Genomic DNA, 22,115 nt, shown 5'->3' on the forward strand with positions numbered 1-22,115 from the left:
ATAAAACTGGCTCACCACTCACGTACTGTAATATGAATAATAAATGCATCTCCCCAAGTGTCTTGCACCAATGGCCTATGTGTGTAGTTAGATATTGCCCAGGGGATGAAATAGGTAGTTAAACAAACTGGTACTGTAGCTTGTCTGGAAACATCTAATTTTATTATTAACAGACATGGATATTTGTTGACTGAAGTAAAATGTCTCCTCTGGGAAAGTATGATATATTTGTATAGATATTGGTATTGCGTGTGTCTTGTATTTATGTATTGTATTTTAACATTGCACTGTTTCTAAGTACCAAACAACAGCTCAAGCAATATATGCTTTTATGTACTTTATTCACTTCAAAGCTTTATTCCTTGCATTTGCAGTTCAGAGCATTGTAAACAACTTTCAACCAATTGATAAAGTTGAAGGTTTTATGAAATGTTTTTCAATGTACCATTGTATATATTTCTGTCTGCTAAGCCATATAACCCCATACTTGCCTAACTCAGATGTATCTTTATTTTCCAGTCACTGCTAGCAGCACAACAACTGGCATCGGCGGTTGCTGGAGTGATGCCAGGGGGTGCTCCTGGCCTCAACCAGCCAATCCTTATCCCATTTAACATGGCCGGACAACTTGGTGGACAACAAGGACTGGTGCTGACATTGCCTACAGCTAATCTCGCAAACATTCAAGGCCTGGTGGCAGCTGCAGCTGCAGGAGGAATAATGACTCTGCCATTGCAAAATCTTCAAGGTAAGTTCATGTAGGATTATTCCCACTCCACACATGGTATCCAAATGAACTTGTTTTTTTCTAATGAGCTAGAAAACCTATTAGTTATATCAAGCAGCTATTAAATGGTTTATCCCATGATTAACATAAAAAATAAATAGTACATGACATCTTCTTTCTAACAAAGGTAGTACCAGCCCTGTACCTCATATGGATACAGAGCTCTCCACATTTATTGTTTCAATTTGTGTGATAGATTTATATCAAGCTGACAGCTCAGAGAGCGTTTCCTTTCTGCTGCAGCTCAGGGAGTATGTCCTATGTGCTGCAGCTCTATCCCTATCACAGCTCAGGAGGCAAATGAGTGATGAAACTGAGCATATGTGTCCACTTCAGTGAAGTGGAGAGGGAGATTCGAAAAAGATCAAACAGCAGGTGGCGCTATAAATATGGGACAACTTCTTAAAGTCTGTTTTATTAAAGGCTATGTATACTTTCGGAGGCTTTTTATTTTAAGATTTATAAAAAAAATATTGAGCTGTTCTGTCACAAACAATTAACAGTTTTTGTAGCTGTGCGACTGGTACTTTCACTTTGACTTTGTTCCGGTCATCTAATAAACCTGATCTCTAAACTACTGAGAGGTCCTAAACACTTATTTAAGCCACATTCTTATAAGTAAGATAAGAACTGAGCTATAATGAGTGTTTATAATGTAAGAGAGCAGAGATAAGGAGTCCGTCTGCTCCTAGTCTGACAGAAAAGACAGAAAATCCAAAGGGTGCTACTAGAGCATCTCAGCTATATACAGAAAAAGGACGCCATATTTTTAATAAAGACCAATTTAAAAATATTTTTTGTTTAAAATGAGTACAATGTAATAATAAAATAAAAAAATCCCAAAGGTGTACGTAGCCTTTAAGTATTTTCTCCAACTTAAAAAGGTTGTCCAGGGTTAGAAAACAGGGTTGTTCTCTTCCAATCATACCTCTACACCATCACACATGATTCCAGCTGACACAAGTGCTCCTCAATAAATTAGAATAATATTGAAAAGTTATTTTATTTCAGTAAATCAATACAAAAAGTGAAACATATATTATATAGATTCATTATACACAGTGATATCTAGTATTTCAAGTGTTTAATACTTATAATGTTAGTGATTATGACTTACAGTTAATGAAAACCCAAAAGTCAATGTCTGAGAAAATTTTATATATATATATATATATATATATATATATATATATATTCCTTAAGTATGTTTTATTATTACTTTATTTTTTTTTCCTACTGTCCCCTGAGTTTCACCTGTTGCTGGAGCCACAGCTTATGCAGCACCTTGTGGCTATTTTAAAGATTAATGTCAACAGACCATTCTTATCATACTTGTAAATGGTTTTCACTTTAATGTTTAAAATAATGTCTCTCTCATACCATTAAGTTGCAGCAAGGAACCTGTCAGTCATAAATCATAAATGAAAAAGGGCTAGCTAATGCACAAATTTTACTTGTTTAAAATTTGAGAGTGAGTGCATGTAAAGTAGGGAAGCAAAGATTAAAATAATGCAGAAACAGCACTGGGTAAAAGCAGATTTAACAAAGTGAGGGAAGAGGCTTTTTAGAGGAGGTGGATGATTAAATCTTAATGAAGAAACAAGCATTATAAAATGAATTTTGCTGGCGTTTTTTGCTTATGTCTATATATACTGTATGTAGTATTTGAAATGAAGATTAACTAATGGAACACAAGGCCATACGTCATGAATTCAATCTGCTTACCTACTCTGAATTCTTTGCTGAGTGTATACACTCACTATAGGCTTGTTTTAATAGCTCAGTTAATGTGGATTATTAATAGTCTAATTTGGACTTGCAATCTTAGAATTTAAGAACTTAAAGGCTAAGGGAATTTTTTAAATTATTGCATTGTACTTATTTTGAGCTAAAAATCTTTTTTTCAATGGGTCTTTATTAACAATATGGAATCCTTTTTTTGTGTACATAGCTGAGATGCTGTAGTAGCAGCCTGTGGATTTTCTGTCTTTTCCATCATTTGGGGAGCTGACGGGCTCCTTATCTCAGTTCTCTGACCCTATAAACACTTATTATAGCTCAGTCCTTATCTTAGGATAATGTCATATCATAGGACTGTGACTTAAAGGGGTATTCCCATCTTAGACAATGGGGGCATATCGCTATGGTTATAAGGGAAAATAATAGCATTCTTAATACAGAATACATAGTACAATAGGGCTGGAGGGGTTAAAAAAAATAAAAAATAATTTAACTCACCTTAATCCACTTGTTCAATACGTTCATCACATGGTCCGTCACATGATCCATCACCATGGTAAAAGATCATGTGATGGACCATGTGATGAGAGCAGTGACGTCATCAAAGGTCCTATTCTTGAAAGAAGACAGAAGAGAAGCCGGGCTGCGCGAACAAGTGGATTAAGGCGAGTTAAATTATATTTTAATTTTTTTAACCCCTCCAGCCCTATTGTACTAAGAATTCTGTATTAAGAATGCTATTATTTTCCCTTATAACCATGTTATAAGGGAAAATAATAACATCTACACAGCACCAAACCCAAACCCCAATTTCTGTGTTTTGCACTCGCGCGGAAAAATCGCACATTTTCCCGCGACGTACCCGCATCTTATCCGGGCCAAAAATACTAAAAAGGATACCATGCATGCTCGAGAAGCATTCAAACCCAGTAACCCTAATTGGGCATCAGGAGCAATGAGAACACTTATTATAAGCATTATGGGGTTGAATTATCATCTCCTTTGTGGCAAAAACAAGCTGTGTGTTTGTAACTTTTTAAAGGAAATGTGTCACCGAAAATGTTATCTGCCAGTTAAAACCAGATGGCGATGCATATCTTTTTTTTTCTAATTTGTTTTTATTTTATGATTGGAGATTTTTTTTTATTCTATTTCCTCAACATGATTATGGGTGAGTATTGCCTGAGCTGTTCTTAACAGCATGTTTTTAACAGCATTTAGAAAGCATTAAAAAAATTGCTTTACTGAAGCCTTATGGGACATAGACACAATGGTCAGGAGGGAACCTCATTGATTTCTATGGGAGAGTTTTCTAGGCATGCTCTGTGACCTGTGCAGAGGTCAGGAGGGAGCTGGTAAGATATGATATCACCTTTTGTGAATGGTGGACCCTGTGTTGTCTGTACATAAATGTGATATAATAAGGTTGTAATGTTAACCAGATAACTGCAGTAATGTGATCCGCACAGACTCAGAAGTGGTGCCTATTATTAAGCTTAGTGGCCATTGCAAAAATAGCAGGATTTTATGGTTTTTGTTTAAATATAGGTAGTGACATGAAAAATGTAAAATAACATTACCGAAAGTTCTTCAAAAACATGGTTAACATAAAAATGTTATCTAAAGAATAGGTCATTTTCTAATTACATATTTCCTTTAAATGTGACTTTTTTTTAAAGAAAATATTAGTCACAGGCACCTATTTTTATGCCTCCCTCACCACTTTTCCAAAAAGGGGGACTGGCAAAGGCAGGAAAGGGGTGTGGTCAACCAGTTTTCTGGTAAAAATGAAGCCAGAAATCTTTGGCAGCTCTGAGCTGTCTTAGATTTCTGTTTAGGTGCATGGAGTGCCAGAGGATGCATGTTCGCATGAAAGGTGTGAGCATCATAAATTGTGCATCCTCCGGCAGTGCATGGGATGTCAAGACCGGCACATATTCCTCTATAATAGATCTTAATTAAAGTGCTCATTTAGGGCTCTTATAGTTGTCCAAATGTATTCCCTAGTATATCACTGCACAATAGAAATTTAGAGATGAACAAATTTGTTGAAATTGGTTTCAGGTCCAATTTGCCAAATTTTTTAAAAAGTTTGAATTGGGTATGAATTGATTCTATTAGAGACAGAGAGAGGAGAAAGGGAGCAGAGAGACTAGTCTTCCTGGCTAATATATATGCGTTGTCTGGAGGTACTCTTTCTCATTATGGAAAGTGCTTAGTATGCGTAGTTCGTGTGCAGAGTATTGTAGGTCAGGCAATGCCCCTCTATGCAGCCAAGCTAATTTTCTTTGCTTATCTATGTTGAAGGCTAGTTACCCAGAAAGAGTTGAGTGTCTGGTATAAGACACTCTGTTTTCCTTTCCTTTTGGAAATGAGACTAGCTTGCATGGCTCTTTTACAGACATTATGCAGAGATGCAAGCACAGCGATAGATAAAAAATCGATTTATCATATTGTGCACAATAGACATTAGGCAATTCCCCCTTACTTATTTTCATTAAAGTACCGTAGGTTAAAAAATTCAAGATTGATTAATTTGTGCGAAAGCTCTGTGAGTTTGTATCCAGCAAATTCTTGTATCTTGCCTCTAGCAGCTAGTTCCTTGTCTGTTACAGAGTAGTGTTTAAAGAGGGAGCTATTTAGGGATATAGGGGGTTTTTACTATTCTGAAATACTCCTAAATTCAAGCACAGATGGCAGCGCAACGGTCAGTTTCACCGCTATCTGTGACTTTGCCCCTCTCACACCAGGTCTAAAATTGTGGGCGTGGTGTGGGCAGGGAAGGGGGCATTCATAATTTGCTACTCCTGCTTTAGGCATAGAAGATGGTCTAGATGTAAGACAGCTCAGAAGTTGGGTTACATTTAGACTGACGCTGGATGCGCGGAAGTTATGGAGAGGCTGGCACCGCCAGCTTAGGGCTTTATTAAGACAGCATATAAAACACTGGGCTTAATAAAGGTTCCCCATAGAGGATCAGTGCGAGGTGTGGGTCAGTATTCAGGGAGAGCTAGTGTCAACTGTTGCTTATTTGCTCTTAAGTTTTCTTTGTTTATCTGCTACATTACCTTACTGTCATCAGCGTTACCTGTCTGCTTCATTATTTGATTGACATCACCTTCATCCATTTGTTACCTGATAGTGTTGATACATGCTTCATAATTTTATTCTTACAACGTTCCGATTTTTATACAATTTGGCCCCACTGTAAGTCCTGGCAATCACTTGGCACTTAGAAAGGTGACTGCTATAGTCCAGCAGCAGCCTTGCTAACAAACACCTTTGTTATGACAAGCAGTCAAAATGTTATATTTTACATGTCTATGCAGGGAGATTGGAGGTCTGTCATAACTTTTAACTTAAATCTGCATCAGTTAAGGCACTTTCACTTGTACAACGTTACCCAAATAGTATTCTTAGTTTCCAAATTCGTCATAGGCACAAAAAAGCTCCAAACATGGTGGGCGGGCATCACCATCCACTGGCTATTGCATCCACACTCCTGCTTTGCACCCTACCCAAATGTGTAACACCAAGGACACCCCAATCAACACCAGGCAGTAGCCCCAATATCAGGTTGTGCCCTAGGGAGTATTGCCACTGTGATCCGTGTGCTTATTTATCATTGCCAGAGCTACTACCACTCTCATCCTCCGCTCGCACCTCCTGGGCTCGCTGCACTAATACAGTACATTAAATGAAGTTTCGGATGATGAAATGAAAAACTTGAAACTACCAATGTTAAAAATCCTCAGAACAAATCCATCAATATCAGATTGGTGAAGGTCTGACACCCTGCAACCCTGCTGATCAACTGTTTCAGACAGCTGACGGCACTGGGGACAATGCAGGTGACTAAACCAGATAGAGAAGGCTCTGTCCACTGTGTAGTGACTCTGCCAGGGTACTGCAGCTCAGCTACCATTCAAGTCAATGGGAGTTGAGTGCAGTATGCTGGTGCCAGAAACTTCACAGTAGGCAGAGCCAGCCAGCTACTCGGGTATTCAAGGTATAAGACTCCCTTTATCTGATATTGATTATCTTTCCTGAGAATAATATTTAATAATATTTAAGTACCGACAAACCCCTTTAAGACTTGCTTGTACGTAAATTTATACAGCTATAATTTACTGTGCATATGGGTTATATTATATGAAAATAGAAGAAAGCTACAGACTTACAGTAGTCACCTTTCCATTCTCCATGTAATCAATGAATGACTCCTAAGTCCTTCCTATGCCTTGTAATATAATCTAAGAAGTTTGTCATATCTGACATATTGGTCCTAGTAAAATGTGATGCCTTTAGCAACCTGGCACAGATGGTTTTTAACCCAAAGAATATGGGAATCCATCACATTTGCCAAAACCTTACAGGCAAGTAGTAAATGATATATATATATATGAGTTCTGCTATGACAAGCCAGGTACGTGACACCAAAACTTAATAAGCCATGAAAAGTCACAGGTAACTGATGTAAATTGCAAATAGAGAAATGACTGACAATCATTTTGCAATTTGCTTGCATGTGTTGTAGCTGTTCCCCGATGATTTCATGCAAGTAAAGCAGCTGTAAGTACACACAGATGGGCTGATTATGTTGCCTGCCTTGGAGATTCGCTCTAGCTATTTGTATATTCTGCTTCAAGCGCTAGAATGGTGAGAGCTTCTACAGATGGAAATTAACAAGCAGGATTTTACACCAAAGATACACAAAAATGGTTTGTAGAATTCAACGTAGCAAATAATGACTTGGTGGCCTGTAAGAATTAAACTGGGTTCAGTCACGGGCTGACCATAACACAACATATATGATGAAGGGCCACGCCAACCATTAGATCTGGAATCAGGCAGTGACTAGAATTCATAAAGCACCAATTAACAGAATGCAAACGTCTGAAGAAATCACAAGTGATACATTATGGGAGATTTACTAAGCTAAATTGCACTTCACTAGTTAAAGGGATGTGGATTAGTGGAAACGGAGGCTCCCTATATTTCTAGCAATTATATCTGATATTGGATACAAGGCTATGAGGATGTGAGTGTGCTGAAACTATAGAAACGCAGATGTCTAAGCACATAGCACTAATAAGACATACATTCTCCAGTATTTGCATGGATTAGCCAGACCATGTGGAACTGGTCAGTTATAGAATTGGAACTGGTCATTCATGCTTTAAGAGGCTATCATACAAGTGGGATCTGTTTTAGAAATTGTGTGACTACTAGAGACCTGTAGCACACCAAATGCATCTATTTACTGTGGTAACTTCTAAGTATATACAGTATGTAAGAAGTGGATTTATTTATATACTGACGGACACACCATGAGGTGTATTTTTACTTGCATGATTATTAGGGATTTGGGGGCTATTTATTATATACCACTTTTGCTGTCACACCACAGCGCTCAGCATAGCACACAACTCAGCAGATTTTGTCGCACTCCAATTTGCGGCAAAATCTGTGACTTTTTGCCACTCACATTACTTTTCCGACATGTCGAGAAAAGGGGGCATGGCATGGGCAGGGAAGGGAAGGGAGTATGGCGTGGGCAGGGAAGGAAGCAGGCTGGCTGGCACGTCTCATTTATCATTTTCTAGACCAGTTTTTGGCATAGAACATGGCTTAAATCTACGCCAGCAAGGGAGCTGGTGTAAATTTAAGTCTGTTGCATTGCCTACTGGATGAAGCGCCAAAGTTATGTAGAGGCCTGCACCTTCAAATTACTTGTCGCTTCCTCCAGCAGTACAGAGAGACTAAAGGGATTCTGTCATGAGATTTGAGCCCTATAAGCTAAACATATGGCCAGGTCCGTACTAATAACATGAATCCTAAACTGCCCTTATTAAACTTGCTTGTGGCTCTATTAGCCCAAAAAACTGGTTTTTATAAGCTGTCACTCACCTACCTAAGGTGCCCAAGGGGTTTTACGTTAACCCAGGGTGCCCGCCCGCACCCCTCACCGTCTGGTGCCCAGCGCCGCCTTCCTCACCTCAGCCCCGCCTCTGAAATCCTCCCATCCCTCTGCTAGATCCGGCGCCTGCGCACTAGGCTCAGCCTGATGCGCCGCGGACTCCTGGCAGCTGCTTCGTTGAGCGAAGTGCGCATGCTCCGCCTGATGCGCATGCGCACTTCGCTCAACGAAGCCGCTGCCAGGAGTCCGCGGCGCATCAGGCTGAGCCTAGTGCGCAGGCGCCGGATCTAGCAGAGGGACGGGAGGATTGCGGAGGCGGGGCTGAGGTGAGGAAGGCGGCGCTGGGCACCAGACGGCGAGGGGTGCGGGTGGGCACCCTGGGTTAACGTAAAACCCCTTGGGCACCTTAGGTAGGTGAGTGACAGCTTATAAAAACCAGTTTTTTGGGCTAATAGAGCCACAAGCAGGTTTAATAAGGACAGTTTAGGATTCATGTTATTAGTACGGACCTGGCCATATGTTTAACAGCTTATAGGGTTCAAATCTCATGACAGAATCCCTTTAAGGCCAGCGTGGAAAACGCTGGTCTTAATACATGAGTATTTAAAGGGGGGCAGTATAGCATATAAAACTGCCAACATAAGTGGGGACACTGGAACCACTAGGTGTCCCTGTACTTAGGAGACCTGCCATATACGCACACCTCCATATCTTTAAAGGGTTTCTACCACCAGAAATACTGCTATGTAGCTGACTGACATTAGCGATGCGCTAATGTCAGCACTACATAACAGTGTGTTTCTAACATTAGTCCCTGCAGCCATTTTTGTAAAAAAAAGCACTTTTATTATATGCTAATGAGCCTCTAGGTGCTATAAAATCAGCATCTAGAGGCTCCGTCTACTCACGCTTTATCCCGCCCAGGTCCCCTGTTCTGCCGCCCAGCTCCTGATGCCGTCTTCCTCACTGTGACGTAGTCGGCGCAGGCGCAGTGAGGAAGCCGGTATCAGGAGAGCGGCGTTCACTCACTGCGCCTGCGCCAAAGACAGAAGTGAACGGCGCAGGCGCGGGATTTCGTCAACCATGCGGTGGATCGTGCCATCAATCAAGAGGAGCTGGGCGGGATAAAGCGTGAGTAGACGGCTGCAGGGACTAATGTTAGAAACATTGGGGCATCCTCCTCTTGGATCCTGACATTAGACAAATCGTTGCACCAAAAGCGCAAATTACATATCGTAAGGTGCGCAGCCTTCGGGATAGATTGGTGCATAGCCACTTAAGCGAAACCGGCGCCAATGCGGCCACATGGCTTAAACCTCTATCTGGCTGTTTTCGTTGCAGTGGTTGCGTTGCCTGCCCCTTCATCATGAGGGGAAGGATTTTTTGCAGTAATGTAACAGGCAAAGTGTACTGAATTCAGGGCTTTCTCAATTTTAGATCAAGGGGAGTCATCTACAAGGTTACATGCCACTGTGGCCTAGAATACATAGGCAAAACCACCCGGGAATTTCGAAGATGGTGGGAGAACACTTAGGGGACATTAGAAACGATAGGGACACCCCACTAGCTAAACATGTAGAAACCAGCCACAATGGTAAAACAGAGGGCATGACATTTATGGCCATCAAACTCGTTCCTCCCTTGAAAAGAGGAGGCAACTGGGACAGGAAAATACTGCAAAGGGAGACCTGGTGGATCTTTGAAATGAAGACCTCACAACCATCAGGCCTCAATGAGCATCTCTCCTTTGGGTGCTACATTGAGGAGACCAGGGCATCCCGTTGACATGTGATAGCAGTCCATTTGCCTCCTCTGTGAGGATCTAAAAACTTGAGTTCAATGGATGATCTATTTATTATTATTTCTATTCTTAACTGGGGCACCCCCTTTGTGCACCATGAGTGACCCTCATTGAATGCTTCTATGTGAAGTCTGGCAGCTGACCCCCACTTTATATCTGTTGGGGCTGAGTGCCCGACTCACGTATGGTACATATTTGCTCGTCCAGCTCCCTGCAATGTGGGTACAATGTAACTGATTGCCAGCACGCCTGATCTGCCGATCAGATACTATTTGACAATGCATTTGTCTATTCCTTTTTTAATCTAGCCTGTCCAGTAAACCGTCTGTTTAAATTCCTAGGTAATGCCTCTCTATGACTCTATAGGAGTGACGCACCGCACTTGGCTATTTATGCCACTAAAAATTGTTGATTGGGGGTGACGGATTTAGCCCATCCCCTTCACCCCTATATCTCCAATATTTCCGCCCCCTAATGTTCTCTAAATCACCGCCCCCTAACATGCAGGGGACGGACATTGGGCAATACTGATTTACCTTCAGTCTATGTCCCGATCATGTGATTCCTCTCCGTGACGCGATGCACTTGTGACCACTGACGTCACTGCCCGTGTGATCGGAGCAGCTGATCTTGGGGGCGGGTCTATCTAAGGCCCGCGCTGGTTTAAAAGAACGCCAGTACGGGCGCACTCTGCCATCTCTGCCATACGCAGGAAGAGTGGACCTTGAATCGCTGCACAAAGAGAAGCTAAGTATCAGTTCTTGTCTCACAATACTGTTGATTTCCGGGCTGGCTCCAACAAACTTGGAAGCGCCGTGGAGTGGATACTTCTCTGTTGTGTACAGGCGTATACTTTTGTCTTGTTTTGTATATAGGTCCCCTGATGACCTGGCTGACTGCCAGTGAAACGCGTCGGGTCTATGTGTATGTCTAGTACCTATGATGTGTATGTCCTGGGATGAATGATACCTTTGCACTTCTGACGAAGCTGGGCAGTCACTGCTATTGCCTGCAAGGGACACGAAGGAACATACAGAGAGGGGACTACTAGGAGTTAGAACCTAAGGATACATTAGGGGAAGAGACCCAGCATTTGTCTCCCTCTTTACTGGTATCCCTATGTTTCGTAAACTCACCCTCATAGCATATGTTTACATTTCACACCTGCCATTTTTCTCCACCTTTTTTCATTTGGTGGTGTATGACTATGTATGTATGTAGCCTTCTAACAAACGATTGGGCCTACTATTTTAACCATTGACTATTAAAAGTTATCTTTTAAGGCAATCCCACTTTACACTTTCAATTACACTTCCAATAATTACGGGTGCCATATAGAATATTATTTGTTTGACTGGTCATTACTCCAGTTAAGTGATCATTGTGGAGTACATGTAGCAGCTTCCTCCTCTAACTGTAGACTCACTAGACTGACTTACTGAGCTAGGAGTGGACCCAGATCAACACCCAATTTCCTGAAGGGGCTGTGTCAGAGTTGGTGGACTCCATAACTTATATACATAACCATACTGGGAATCTCAATAAATTAGAATATCAACGAAAAGTTAATTTATTTCAGTAATTAAATTCTAAAAGTGAAACTCATATATGATATAGATTCATTACATACAAAGTGATCTATTTTAAGTATTTATTTCTTTAATATTGATTATGACTTACAGCTAATGAAAAGTCATTATCTCAGAAAATTTGAATATTGTGAAAAAGTTCAATATTGTAGACTCATGGTGTCACACTCTAATCAGTTAATCAACACAAAACACCTGCAAAGGTTTCCTAAGCCTTTAAATGATCCCTCAGTCTAGTTCACTAGGCTACACAATCATGGGGAAGAATGCTGACTTGACAGTTGTCTAGAAGACAGTCATTGAGTCCCTCCACAAGGAAAGTAAGCCAAAGTAAAATGTATGATAGGAAAAAGGGATAACCAGATCCTCAAAAGGATTTTCAAGAAAAGGCCATTCAAGAATTTGGGGGAGATTCACAAGAAGTGGACTGGGACTGGAGTCAGTGCTTCAAGAGCCACCACACACAGACATATCCAGGACATGGACTACAACTACATCCCATGTGTCAAGACACTCATGGCCCAGAGACAGCGTCAGAAGCATCTTACTTGGGCTAAGGATAAAAAGGACTGGACTATAGCTCAATGGTCCAAAGTCTTGTCTTCAGATGAAAGTCAATTTTGCATTTTTATTTGAAAATCAAGATCCAAGAGTCTGGAGGAAGAGTGGAGAGGCACATAATCCAAGTTTCTTGAAGCCTTGTGTGAAGGTTCCACAGTCAGTGATGATTTAGGGATCTATGTCATCTCCTGGTGTTGGTCCACTGTGAAGTCCAAAGTCAGCACAGCCCTCTACCAGGAAATGTTAAAGCACTTCATGCTTCCCTGTGCTTAAGAGATTTATAGAGATGCTGATTTTATTTTCCAGCAGGACTTGGCATTTGCCCACACTGTCAAAAAAGGCCACTATGAAATTAACCTGGGCTTCCATAACACCTCAGCAGTGCCACAGGCTAATCGCCTCCATGCCACACTGCATTAATGCAGTAAAAGTAGCCCCGACCAAGTATTCAGTACATATACTGTACAGACTTTTCAGTAGGCCAACATTTCTGTATCAAAAGTCATTTTTTAAACTAATTTTCTGAGAACTAACTTTTGAGTTTTTATTAGCTATGAGCCATAAACTTCAACATTAAAAGAAATAAAAGTTTGAAACAGATTACTCTGTATGTAATGAATCTATATAATTCATGTTTCACTTTTTGAATTGAATTACTGAAATTAATTAACTTTTTGATGATATTCCAATTTATTGAGATGCACCTGTACATGGCATATAATTATATAACATTAAATAACAAAATCATTTTTGCATTTAACCTCGTCTGGGGGTACTGCACATATACCTCCTGAGCCACCATTTACAAGATGCAACTCCTTATGTTAGTTACTTGTTTCAAAAATATAATTCTCCATTTTTGGACCATGAAAAGGTGAACTAGAACACATGTTCCTCTGTATAGACCTCCATGTATGTACATATAGTTCAGTCAAACAGTTCTAAGTTTCCAAAGCTGTAATTGCAACCCTTCTTTACGAATCACAAGTCCAAATTTCACTTTTCCTTTTAAGTAAATGGAAGCCGTCGCTATTCATTTGTATATCTGTGCAAGGAACATGAAATAGCTTTCAGAGACTACACAAATCCAGTGTCTAACTTATGTATTTTAATGAGCACCAATGTCAGTAATGATAACAATGATGTTTCACTTAGAGGAATAGCTTATGCCCAGGTACTTCTGTATGCTAACACAAGCAGAAGATGAGCGACAAGGACCAATAAGAGCTACAATGAGTAGTCATCACATGGATGCGGCAAGTACCGCCAGTGCTATATGGAGCTGGCGGGATGCTTTTATAGTCATCTGTGTTAAATTTAAGCTGCCAGCTGAGCTGAAGTTATACAACATGTACATTTGCTTCTGAGACAGCCAAGAGCAGTACTATGTCTTCTATAATAAGTTACAAAGACAGTCAGGCTGTATCTCCAGCACACTGCGGCTAATGTAATTACTGTTCCTCGGCACCCGTTCGTGTATTGAGCCTTGTAATATGCTAATGTTCTATGAATAAAACAGCAGCAATTTGTCGCTTGTAATCCCTACTCTTTTCACTGTAATAAGGATCTTGCCATACCTTCCCTGTGCCTGAATGCATTAGTAGGAGTTGTAGCCACTGAAATGTCTTTGAAACAGTCATATAAACCATATTGAATTAGGATTTTCATTTAGGAAAATTGCACTATGCTGTGTCTATGAGGCTGATTTCACACTGCATCTTGTAGGACGTCCTGATGTCTACCTCTGATGGATGCCTCTGTATAGGCATATAGTGTATAGTGCCATCCGTGACCCATGGGCCCTTAATGTAAAAAAAAAAAAAAAATGGCATATATATTTTTTACTGCATACACCTATGTGGAATAGTGCACCAGACTGAGCTGTTCCATTCAGCAGAAAAAAAGGTATACTAACAATTGCCGGCCGAATGGAGGCCAAAAAAGAGCACTCTTTCAGTCTCTGTCAGGTGAATGGGGATCTATGTATATGTTTGCTGTATACTCCAGGAGCTTTCCCAGGGCAAACTGGAATATGAAAGCAACCTTAGACATCATTTGGATGTGTGGCCTTCACAACTCATACAAATACCTCTTATCCTATGGCCTTTTTATACTGTTAAATAGTAAAAACTATCTTAATGTCCTTCCTGCGCATGTGTCATAAGGCGGCACAAAGTATTATGTAAAGTTGTGCAGCATCTTTTGAGAGCTTACATTTTAATGGCCAGCACTGCCAGCTAAGAGTCTGATGATATTCGCTAGATGTCTGCTTCCTGCCCTCCAGCAGCTGATTTATAGACTTCTATTACTACAGCATTTAGATGATTCATATAATATACCCATTACTGTCATTCCCAAGTGAATCCCCACCCCTCCCCCATTCACTTCACTTGCAAAAATTTTTTTTACTCCTGGTGACCATTAGAGATGAGCGAAGTATTGGAAAATTAGATTCGGCAGCTTTGACAAATTTTACAAACAAATTTACTTTGTATCGAATTACTTTGTCACAAAGCACATTTCTTTGTAAGTAGTGGTTGCAATGACAGGGAACCCCCCCCCCCCTCATAATTGTACCCCTCAGATGCTGCATTCATACATGATTGCGGCATCTGATAGCAATAATCAGGTGTAAAATAATTTTAAAGAATTAATAAAATCATATTTACCCTCATTCATTTGATTGTGAAGAGCCGGCCGCTGCTATCTTGATTGAGGATCTAGCGCGAAATCTTGTACGACTGGTGATGATGTCATCACGTCGGCCTGCATGGTGATGTCATACGTCCCCGCACATGGGATTTAATGTGAGATCTTCAATCAAGCTGGCGGCGGGCGGCTCTTTGCACTCAAATGGATAAGGTAAGTAAGATTATTATTTTTTTTGCCCCATTTTAACAAAAATCTATTTCGATCAAATTCTACTTTGTCAACATTAGGGACAATTTTTGTGGTTTTAAACCTTTTTTCATTTCAATTACATATTTATGTTTTTCTCAACTAAACTCATGATCCTTACATGAACCCAGAAAAGTAGGGGAAAAAAGTTTTGCAAGTTGGTTGGGTAGCCTCACGTGCCCCCTTGGCCATCACAGTATGGCAGATCCAAGGTGCGACATGACAATGCATGTCCTCTATACTGCTAATTTGTTAGTTTTGTTTGAGACAGCCATTGGAGGATGTGTTATTACTGAGCAGAGTAAAGAGAGCTGAGCTCATTGAAGACAGATGCAGAAGTGTACGGAGATCTGTATGCTTGTAACAACTTTGACGGTTTGTAGCCGAAAGATTGAAAATGAAGCTTTAGGCAAGGGAATTTTGTCATTGTTATATAGTGAATTCTTAACAAATGGTTGCATCATTATGTCTGAGAAAATATAAAGAAAAAAAACAATAACGAAAGCTTCACTTGCTCCTTATTTTTAGTGAGAAGAAAAAAAACCCAGTGGTCCCACACAGTGCCGAAGAATATGACATATAATCCATAACAAGTATTTTCCCCATTGGATTGCTATCCCTTGGAGCAAAAGAGTTGTTTAAACTACCTTTCTACATGAAGTAAACTATTTAAAGTGATGGAAGGTTGAAGGGTTTGCATTTATTATTTATAAAATGAATGCAAAATGCCAAATAAGGTTATTGGATATGCAGTAAAGGCTCATCCGATGCTGCATGCTATGTAGGGCACTTCTCGATTTTAAAAGCACTGTGTGGTAGTTAATAGTAGCAAACATTGGCAAGCCAACACTAATAAAACATCTTCAATGGCGTCTCTTTTTAGAAAGCACACCTCGTCTTATTTTTGCTTACTTTAATGCATATGACTCTTGTGTATTGGAATCATTTATTTAGCATCCTAACTTAGAGTTTGCTTTTTGGCTGTCAAGAAAATTTAAGCAGCCGCTAGTCTGATAAAGAGGCTCTTCTAATGAGTATGCCCTGTATGGATTAGTGTGGACTGAAGTAGGCTAGACCTACGGTATATTTAATAGCTCTTTCCATGCGCTCTAGTGATAGAATATTCACAAGGTGCAGTAATGGAACAAAGCGGGAAAGTAATAAAATATTTCATACATAGCTGTCAGTCGTCTCACAAGCAAAAAGTTCATTTTAATTACATAAAATAAATTTTGGAATGAAGGCATGACATTGATTAGGAGACTTTTACTTTGCATTCATTTGTCTTGATAATTCTTGAAGTGAATGTCCACCTTGTAAAACCATATAATCATTTAAATAAATTCTGTGCTGATTTCTTACTGTAACTTTTTAGTGTTCTGCTGCATGATTTTCCTTCTGATTTAGAGCACCAAACCCTCTGCATATTCAAAGAGGTGAATGCTAAAATCAAACCTGTCTGCAGCTACCACTAGAGGGAGCAATTCCTACACTGAACTCAATAGTCAAATAGTGTGCAGAAAATAGGTTGAGGTTGTCCAGGCTCTAGATATTAATAACCTATGTTTCATCAATATAAGGCAAGGCTGTCAATCACGGATAGGACCACCTCCTTGACATCAAAGCCCATAATAAGCAGGAATTTTAATTGTATAAAATACAAGTTATCCTTAATGGTTCCCTTTAAAACTATTTATCAATCTGCTCAGCTCCTACTGCTCTATAGCATGCTGCTTGCAGCTTACATTGGATTTTCATAATGTCAGGTTCCCTTTAATCAATATCTGGAACCCAGACCACCCCCTTTAAGCTCTGGTGGATGGAGGCATCTAGATTTTATAATTTAACTTTCTTTAGAGGCTATGGGGCACTTTTTATGATTACATGTTACTTATTTTGGGCCAAAAATAATTTTTTCTTTTGGTCTTTATTAAAATATTCAGCCGTTTTTTAGATATAATGGTTAAAAAATCTGTCTTTGCAGAGTATCACTTCTCAGTCCCGTCAGCTGAGTGTTTATGAGGTCAGGAGATCAGAGATAAGGCTTCACATGAGCTGTCAGCTGATGGAACTGAGAGGTGATACTCTGTAAGCAGACAGATTTTTCAACCCTTTTATTTAAAAAAAAAAACATATTAATAAACACTAATAGAAAATATGATGTTTAGCCCAAATTGAGTAAAACGCAATCATAAAAAAATTTCCTCAAGGCATGTCTATGCAAGTGAGCTACAAATAGTTCCCCTACCATTACCCAAGTATCTTCATTTTTGAGAATAGGCTTTCCAGAAGGGTCAATTTCTATAATGTGAAAAGTAGTTGTAGGAGATTATAAAATTATTTTTTTCTTGTTTAGTATTGTAACTCAGCTTCATTCGAGTGAAGGGTGTTGATCCAAAATAGCAGACCATCAAGGACTAGGCACAACCCACATACAGCTTTGAAGGGCACTGTGCAGCTATTGATTCCCCAAGCAATAACAGCTGCTGGACCCTCAGTAGGTCTGTATTTTGATGAGAGACCCCTTTAGATTTACAAATGACAGGCTGTTATACTGACACTATCAAGTCTAAGTTGTAAAACATTCAAATCTGAAGTTTTGAAGTGAATGGTCACCTTTTGAAACAATTAATGTTTACTCTGTAAAACTATATATTAATTTAAATGAATTCTCTACTAGTCTACTGCCTCAGAAGTAACTATAATTCACAGAAATTTTTTCAAATGTGTCTCTCCTTACCTTTCCTCTTGGCTTGACATATCCTGAGATATGTAACTCTGAATTTGCGATACTCTGTCAGGAGTTGTTTATACTATATGTGGCTGTATGTTTCCACCTAGTGTTTGTGAGGTGAATTGCAGCCTGTTGACGATTTTGCTAGCATGTCGCAATAATATATTAACTTTGTATAGTGCAGATTCGGGAATCCTTAAAGGGGTTGTCTCACGATAAATATTGTACAGTTTTCAAAGCAGCACCTATAGGTGAATACTTTTGCAATGGCATGTCATTAAAAATGTATTATAGCCACTGAGTTAGCCAATGAAATCTATCTGTATATCACCACCTGCTGCTTGCCCTTTTTCTAATTTCTCTGTTGTGTTCACTGAAACGGAAGCATATGCTCAATTTTATCCTTCAACTGCCACCAGCTGCAGCAGCAAGGACACACCTTGAGATAGGACATGCCTCCTAAGCTGACAGCTTTAAATAAATCTAGCAGAACAATGAATGGGGAAATCTCTGGATCCATCTGAGGTAGAGAGTTGATTCTTGTTTTGTTAGAAAGAGGTTGTCTTGTACTAGATTATGTGTGCTTTTAATATTTTACATTATTCATGAGATAACCCCTTTAAGGATCCTGAGGAAAGGTTAAGCCTTATTTATATCTCAGTGAATCATGGATATGTGCTATCAGTGTTCTCCACGGACAGCACACGGATCCATGGAAATCCTTTGGCCAAACTCCCCCATTAAAGTCTATGGTTCTCACAGAGAGTTCATGCATGCAATTCATGGACCATTGCTAGGAAACACTCTGAAAATCCCTATTTCGGCCTAGTGGGGCGCGTGAAAAAACTGAGCAAAAACTGACACAGCATGGACACCGTAACAGATGGAAAACTGGGCATTTCATGGACAGAAGAAAGAGCATGGATGTGTGAATTCAGCTTTACAGTAAACACATTTACAGCAGGTTTTGAGCTGGTGTGAAGCCTTGGACTTGAATACCACAGAAGTTTAGAAATGTGTCAGAGATACAGTAATTTTGACAGAGAGCAACAAAACTATAGTCTCATCCAAAACACTACTTTAGATTTTTTTCAGCCACATTGCATAATAAAAGTGCCTAAGAATGTCTGGCGCCAGGTGCCTGTGACCGCTTTTTGCTTTTACTCACATTCTGCACCATTGCTGTGCATTGTTGCAGTGCATGGTGGTGGCAGCAATGTATAGCATTGTGATTTAGGCCACAGCTTCTCAATCTTGTCCTTCTGAGGTCTCACAAGCCAGAACACAGAGATGCCTAGGCCTCACCATTCGTCGTAGCCCATGCTAACATTTTTTTATTTTTAATACTTTGAAATGTATCTACTGGAAATAGTAGAACATTAAAGTTAGCACAAAATGTGTCAATTATGTTGCTATACCTGAAATCGCAATAGCTAAAGAATGATTGTTGCAGCATATAATGATTTTTGGCTCCCCAGCTTCACCTCACCAACAACTAGGGGCCACATTGGAACTGTTTTAGGCAACTGTATGGAAGAGTCATTTGGCCAATGCTAAAAACTATTTGGGCACCATGCTGTGTGAGACTTATAATTAGGCTTTTTAATAAGGTTATTAGCTCACCATATGGGCAGAGGAGAGAGGAGAAGCCAACAGAGGGCACAATTCAATATAAGGGCTGCCATGATCCTGTGGAATATGTTGGAGATATATCTGCTGGAACTGGGTAAAGGAGAATAGAAAATAAGCAGATTAGTAATGAGTTCAGCTAGGTACGAACCCAATTTGTTCCTGTTGTGGGGGAACTGTCCCTTTACCACTGTTAAATTGCATTGTTCACAAAATTATCAAAATGAAATAGCCGCTGGTCTTTCAAAAAAAACTTAATCTTGCGCATGCGCTGTTACTGTGAGTAGTGGTGCATGCGCAAAAAATACTCAACATTGATCCAAACCCTGTAATTGACTGGGGTGCATGCCACATTCCTGGGTTCGGGTTTGTTATTGAATACTATTGAGTATTTGCACATGCGCTGCTACTAACAGCGCATGCGCGAGATGAAGATTTTCTTGCAAGAAAAGTGGCCATTTTATTTTGCTGGCATAGTGTCAAGGACGTGCCAAGACATACAGACGCCCCCACGACAGCAGGTAACAGAAAATCTGTGAGACTGGCAACACATGCTTTGATCCAACAGGTTTCCTTGTGGATCAATAGACGTCTGTGTTGTTTCTGATAATGGCCACACCTCTAACCTCCAGGTGTTGCTATTGTGGTCATTTTACTTTCCTTATTTATAGTTGCTTCTCCCACAATGCTGTGGGTTTATAGCTTCAGTGGTATCTGTGGTCTGCTGGTGTTTGGTTCTCGGCTCAGTTCCTGTTGCTGCCATAGCTACTGGAAAGTTAAGTGTTTCCTTTCCCTTTTGCATTTTGTTTTGGTTTATCTGTGTTGTTTTTACCCTGCCCTTTGTTGTAGGCCTGAGGAAGGCTCCTGGTCGTCCTTCCTTTCTGGAGAAACAGGTAGTCTGAGTCCTGTCACTATCACCAGGGTCTTTTAGGGTGAGTTAGGACTCTAGGTACTACTGCATATGAATTCAAATACCTTTGGGGTCTGTTCATACTGATAGCCAGTCAGGACTGTGACTAAGGATTTGACTAGGAGGTGTCCTTCTTTCTTCCCTTGCTTTCAGGCCTTGTTCCCTCTCCTTCTTCATCCCTAGAACAGGTTAAATACTGTGATTAACAAACTGGATTTGCTCATCACTAAAACTGATGTCACATCACTAGATTTTGCCTCACTTTGCTAACGTGTTACCTATTGCATTGTGCCCTCATCACTACTGTAGAACACATGAATTAGCATTAACTGATACTCATTACACCATTACTCTTATTCCTTGCAATAAACGGCCATTATAACAGGCTATGGATTGGTCTTTCATATACTTCATAATGGGGTCATGTGTGAAATGAAGGCCGGTAACAAATGGTTCTCTGGCTCTAGTTAAGCACACCTAACAATTATAGAAAGTAACATTACTCATATGATATAGCTCCATGTTTCTCTGTGCTAACCGTTTAATGCTTTCAAAATAAGACATTTCCAGAGTCTATGTCTCTGTTGGCTTCTTCTTAAGGCATAAAGAATAATTTTATGCCTGTGTGACTTGAATATGAACTGCGTAGTTAAGGTACTATACACATAAAAATGGCAATTTAAAAAAAAAAAATACGGTTTCTGCTATCTTAAGAATTCCAGAAAAATTCAGAGAATAGAGGAAAGTTGCCAGTAATTGAATGGTTATATTTCTGTGTGAGTGAGGATAAATGATGGGTCGATATGAAGGAAAGCCTGGCATTGAGGTCATAATTCATGACAAACAGTTGCGCTTTTATTCCGATATGTCATTTTGGTTAACTAACAATAGTTAAAATTACAGCTGTAAATAATAATATTGGATAGTAATTTTGTAACACTCTTTTTATGCTTATTTTATTACTCTATATACTGGATCATTTATTCTACAATGTTAGTGATGTAACCATTGTGTCTACTCTTACTTCAGTTTTTTGTGGGACTTCTCATTTTATGGCAACACATATAAATATATATATTTATGGACTTAATAAAATATGCAAATAGAAAGATATAAGATATATAGATAAATAGCTAAACAGATAGAAAGCTAAACAGATAGATGATGATAGATACATAGATAGATAGATAGATAGATGATACGTAGATAATCTGCTATATATTATTTATTGTAATATCAAGTGTATTTTATTGAGCAGTTGTACTAGGTACAACATAGATAGTTGATAAAAAAAAAACAACAACCACAATTCCAAAAAAGCTGGGACGCTGTGTAACATGTGTATGTATGTATATATATATATATATATATATATATATATATATATATAGAATGCAATGATTTACAAATTTTGTAAGCCCATATTTTATTCACAATAGATCCTACAACACATTTTGGTAATGGAAAAATTAATGTTTGTTTTTTAGACAGTTTTCTTAAGTCATATGTACAAAACCCAACGGAGCATATTTATTAATATTGTTTC

The 22,115-nt window shown here is 39.5% G+C and overlaps 1 protein-coding gene across 1 annotated transcript in view; it reads left to right on the forward strand.

Moving 5' to 3' along the window:
• Positions 1 to 22,115, forward strand: part of POU6F2 (POU class 6 homeobox 2) — a 956,699-nt gene that overhangs the window by 524,417 nt on the left and 410,167 nt on the right. The window contains exon 4 of the mRNA XM_040433402.1: positions 520 to 748. Coding sequence (XP_040289336.1) covers positions 520 to 748 — 229 coding nt within the window. The remainder of the gene's footprint in view (positions 1 to 519; positions 749 to 22,115) is intronic.

The sequence above is a fragment of the Bufo bufo genome, chromosome 5 (assembly GCF_905171765.1).
Source record: "Bufo bufo chromosome 5, aBufBuf1.1, whole genome shotgun sequence".
NCBI classification, from domain to species: Eukaryota; Metazoa; Chordata; class Amphibia; order Anura; family Bufonidae; genus Bufo; species Bufo bufo.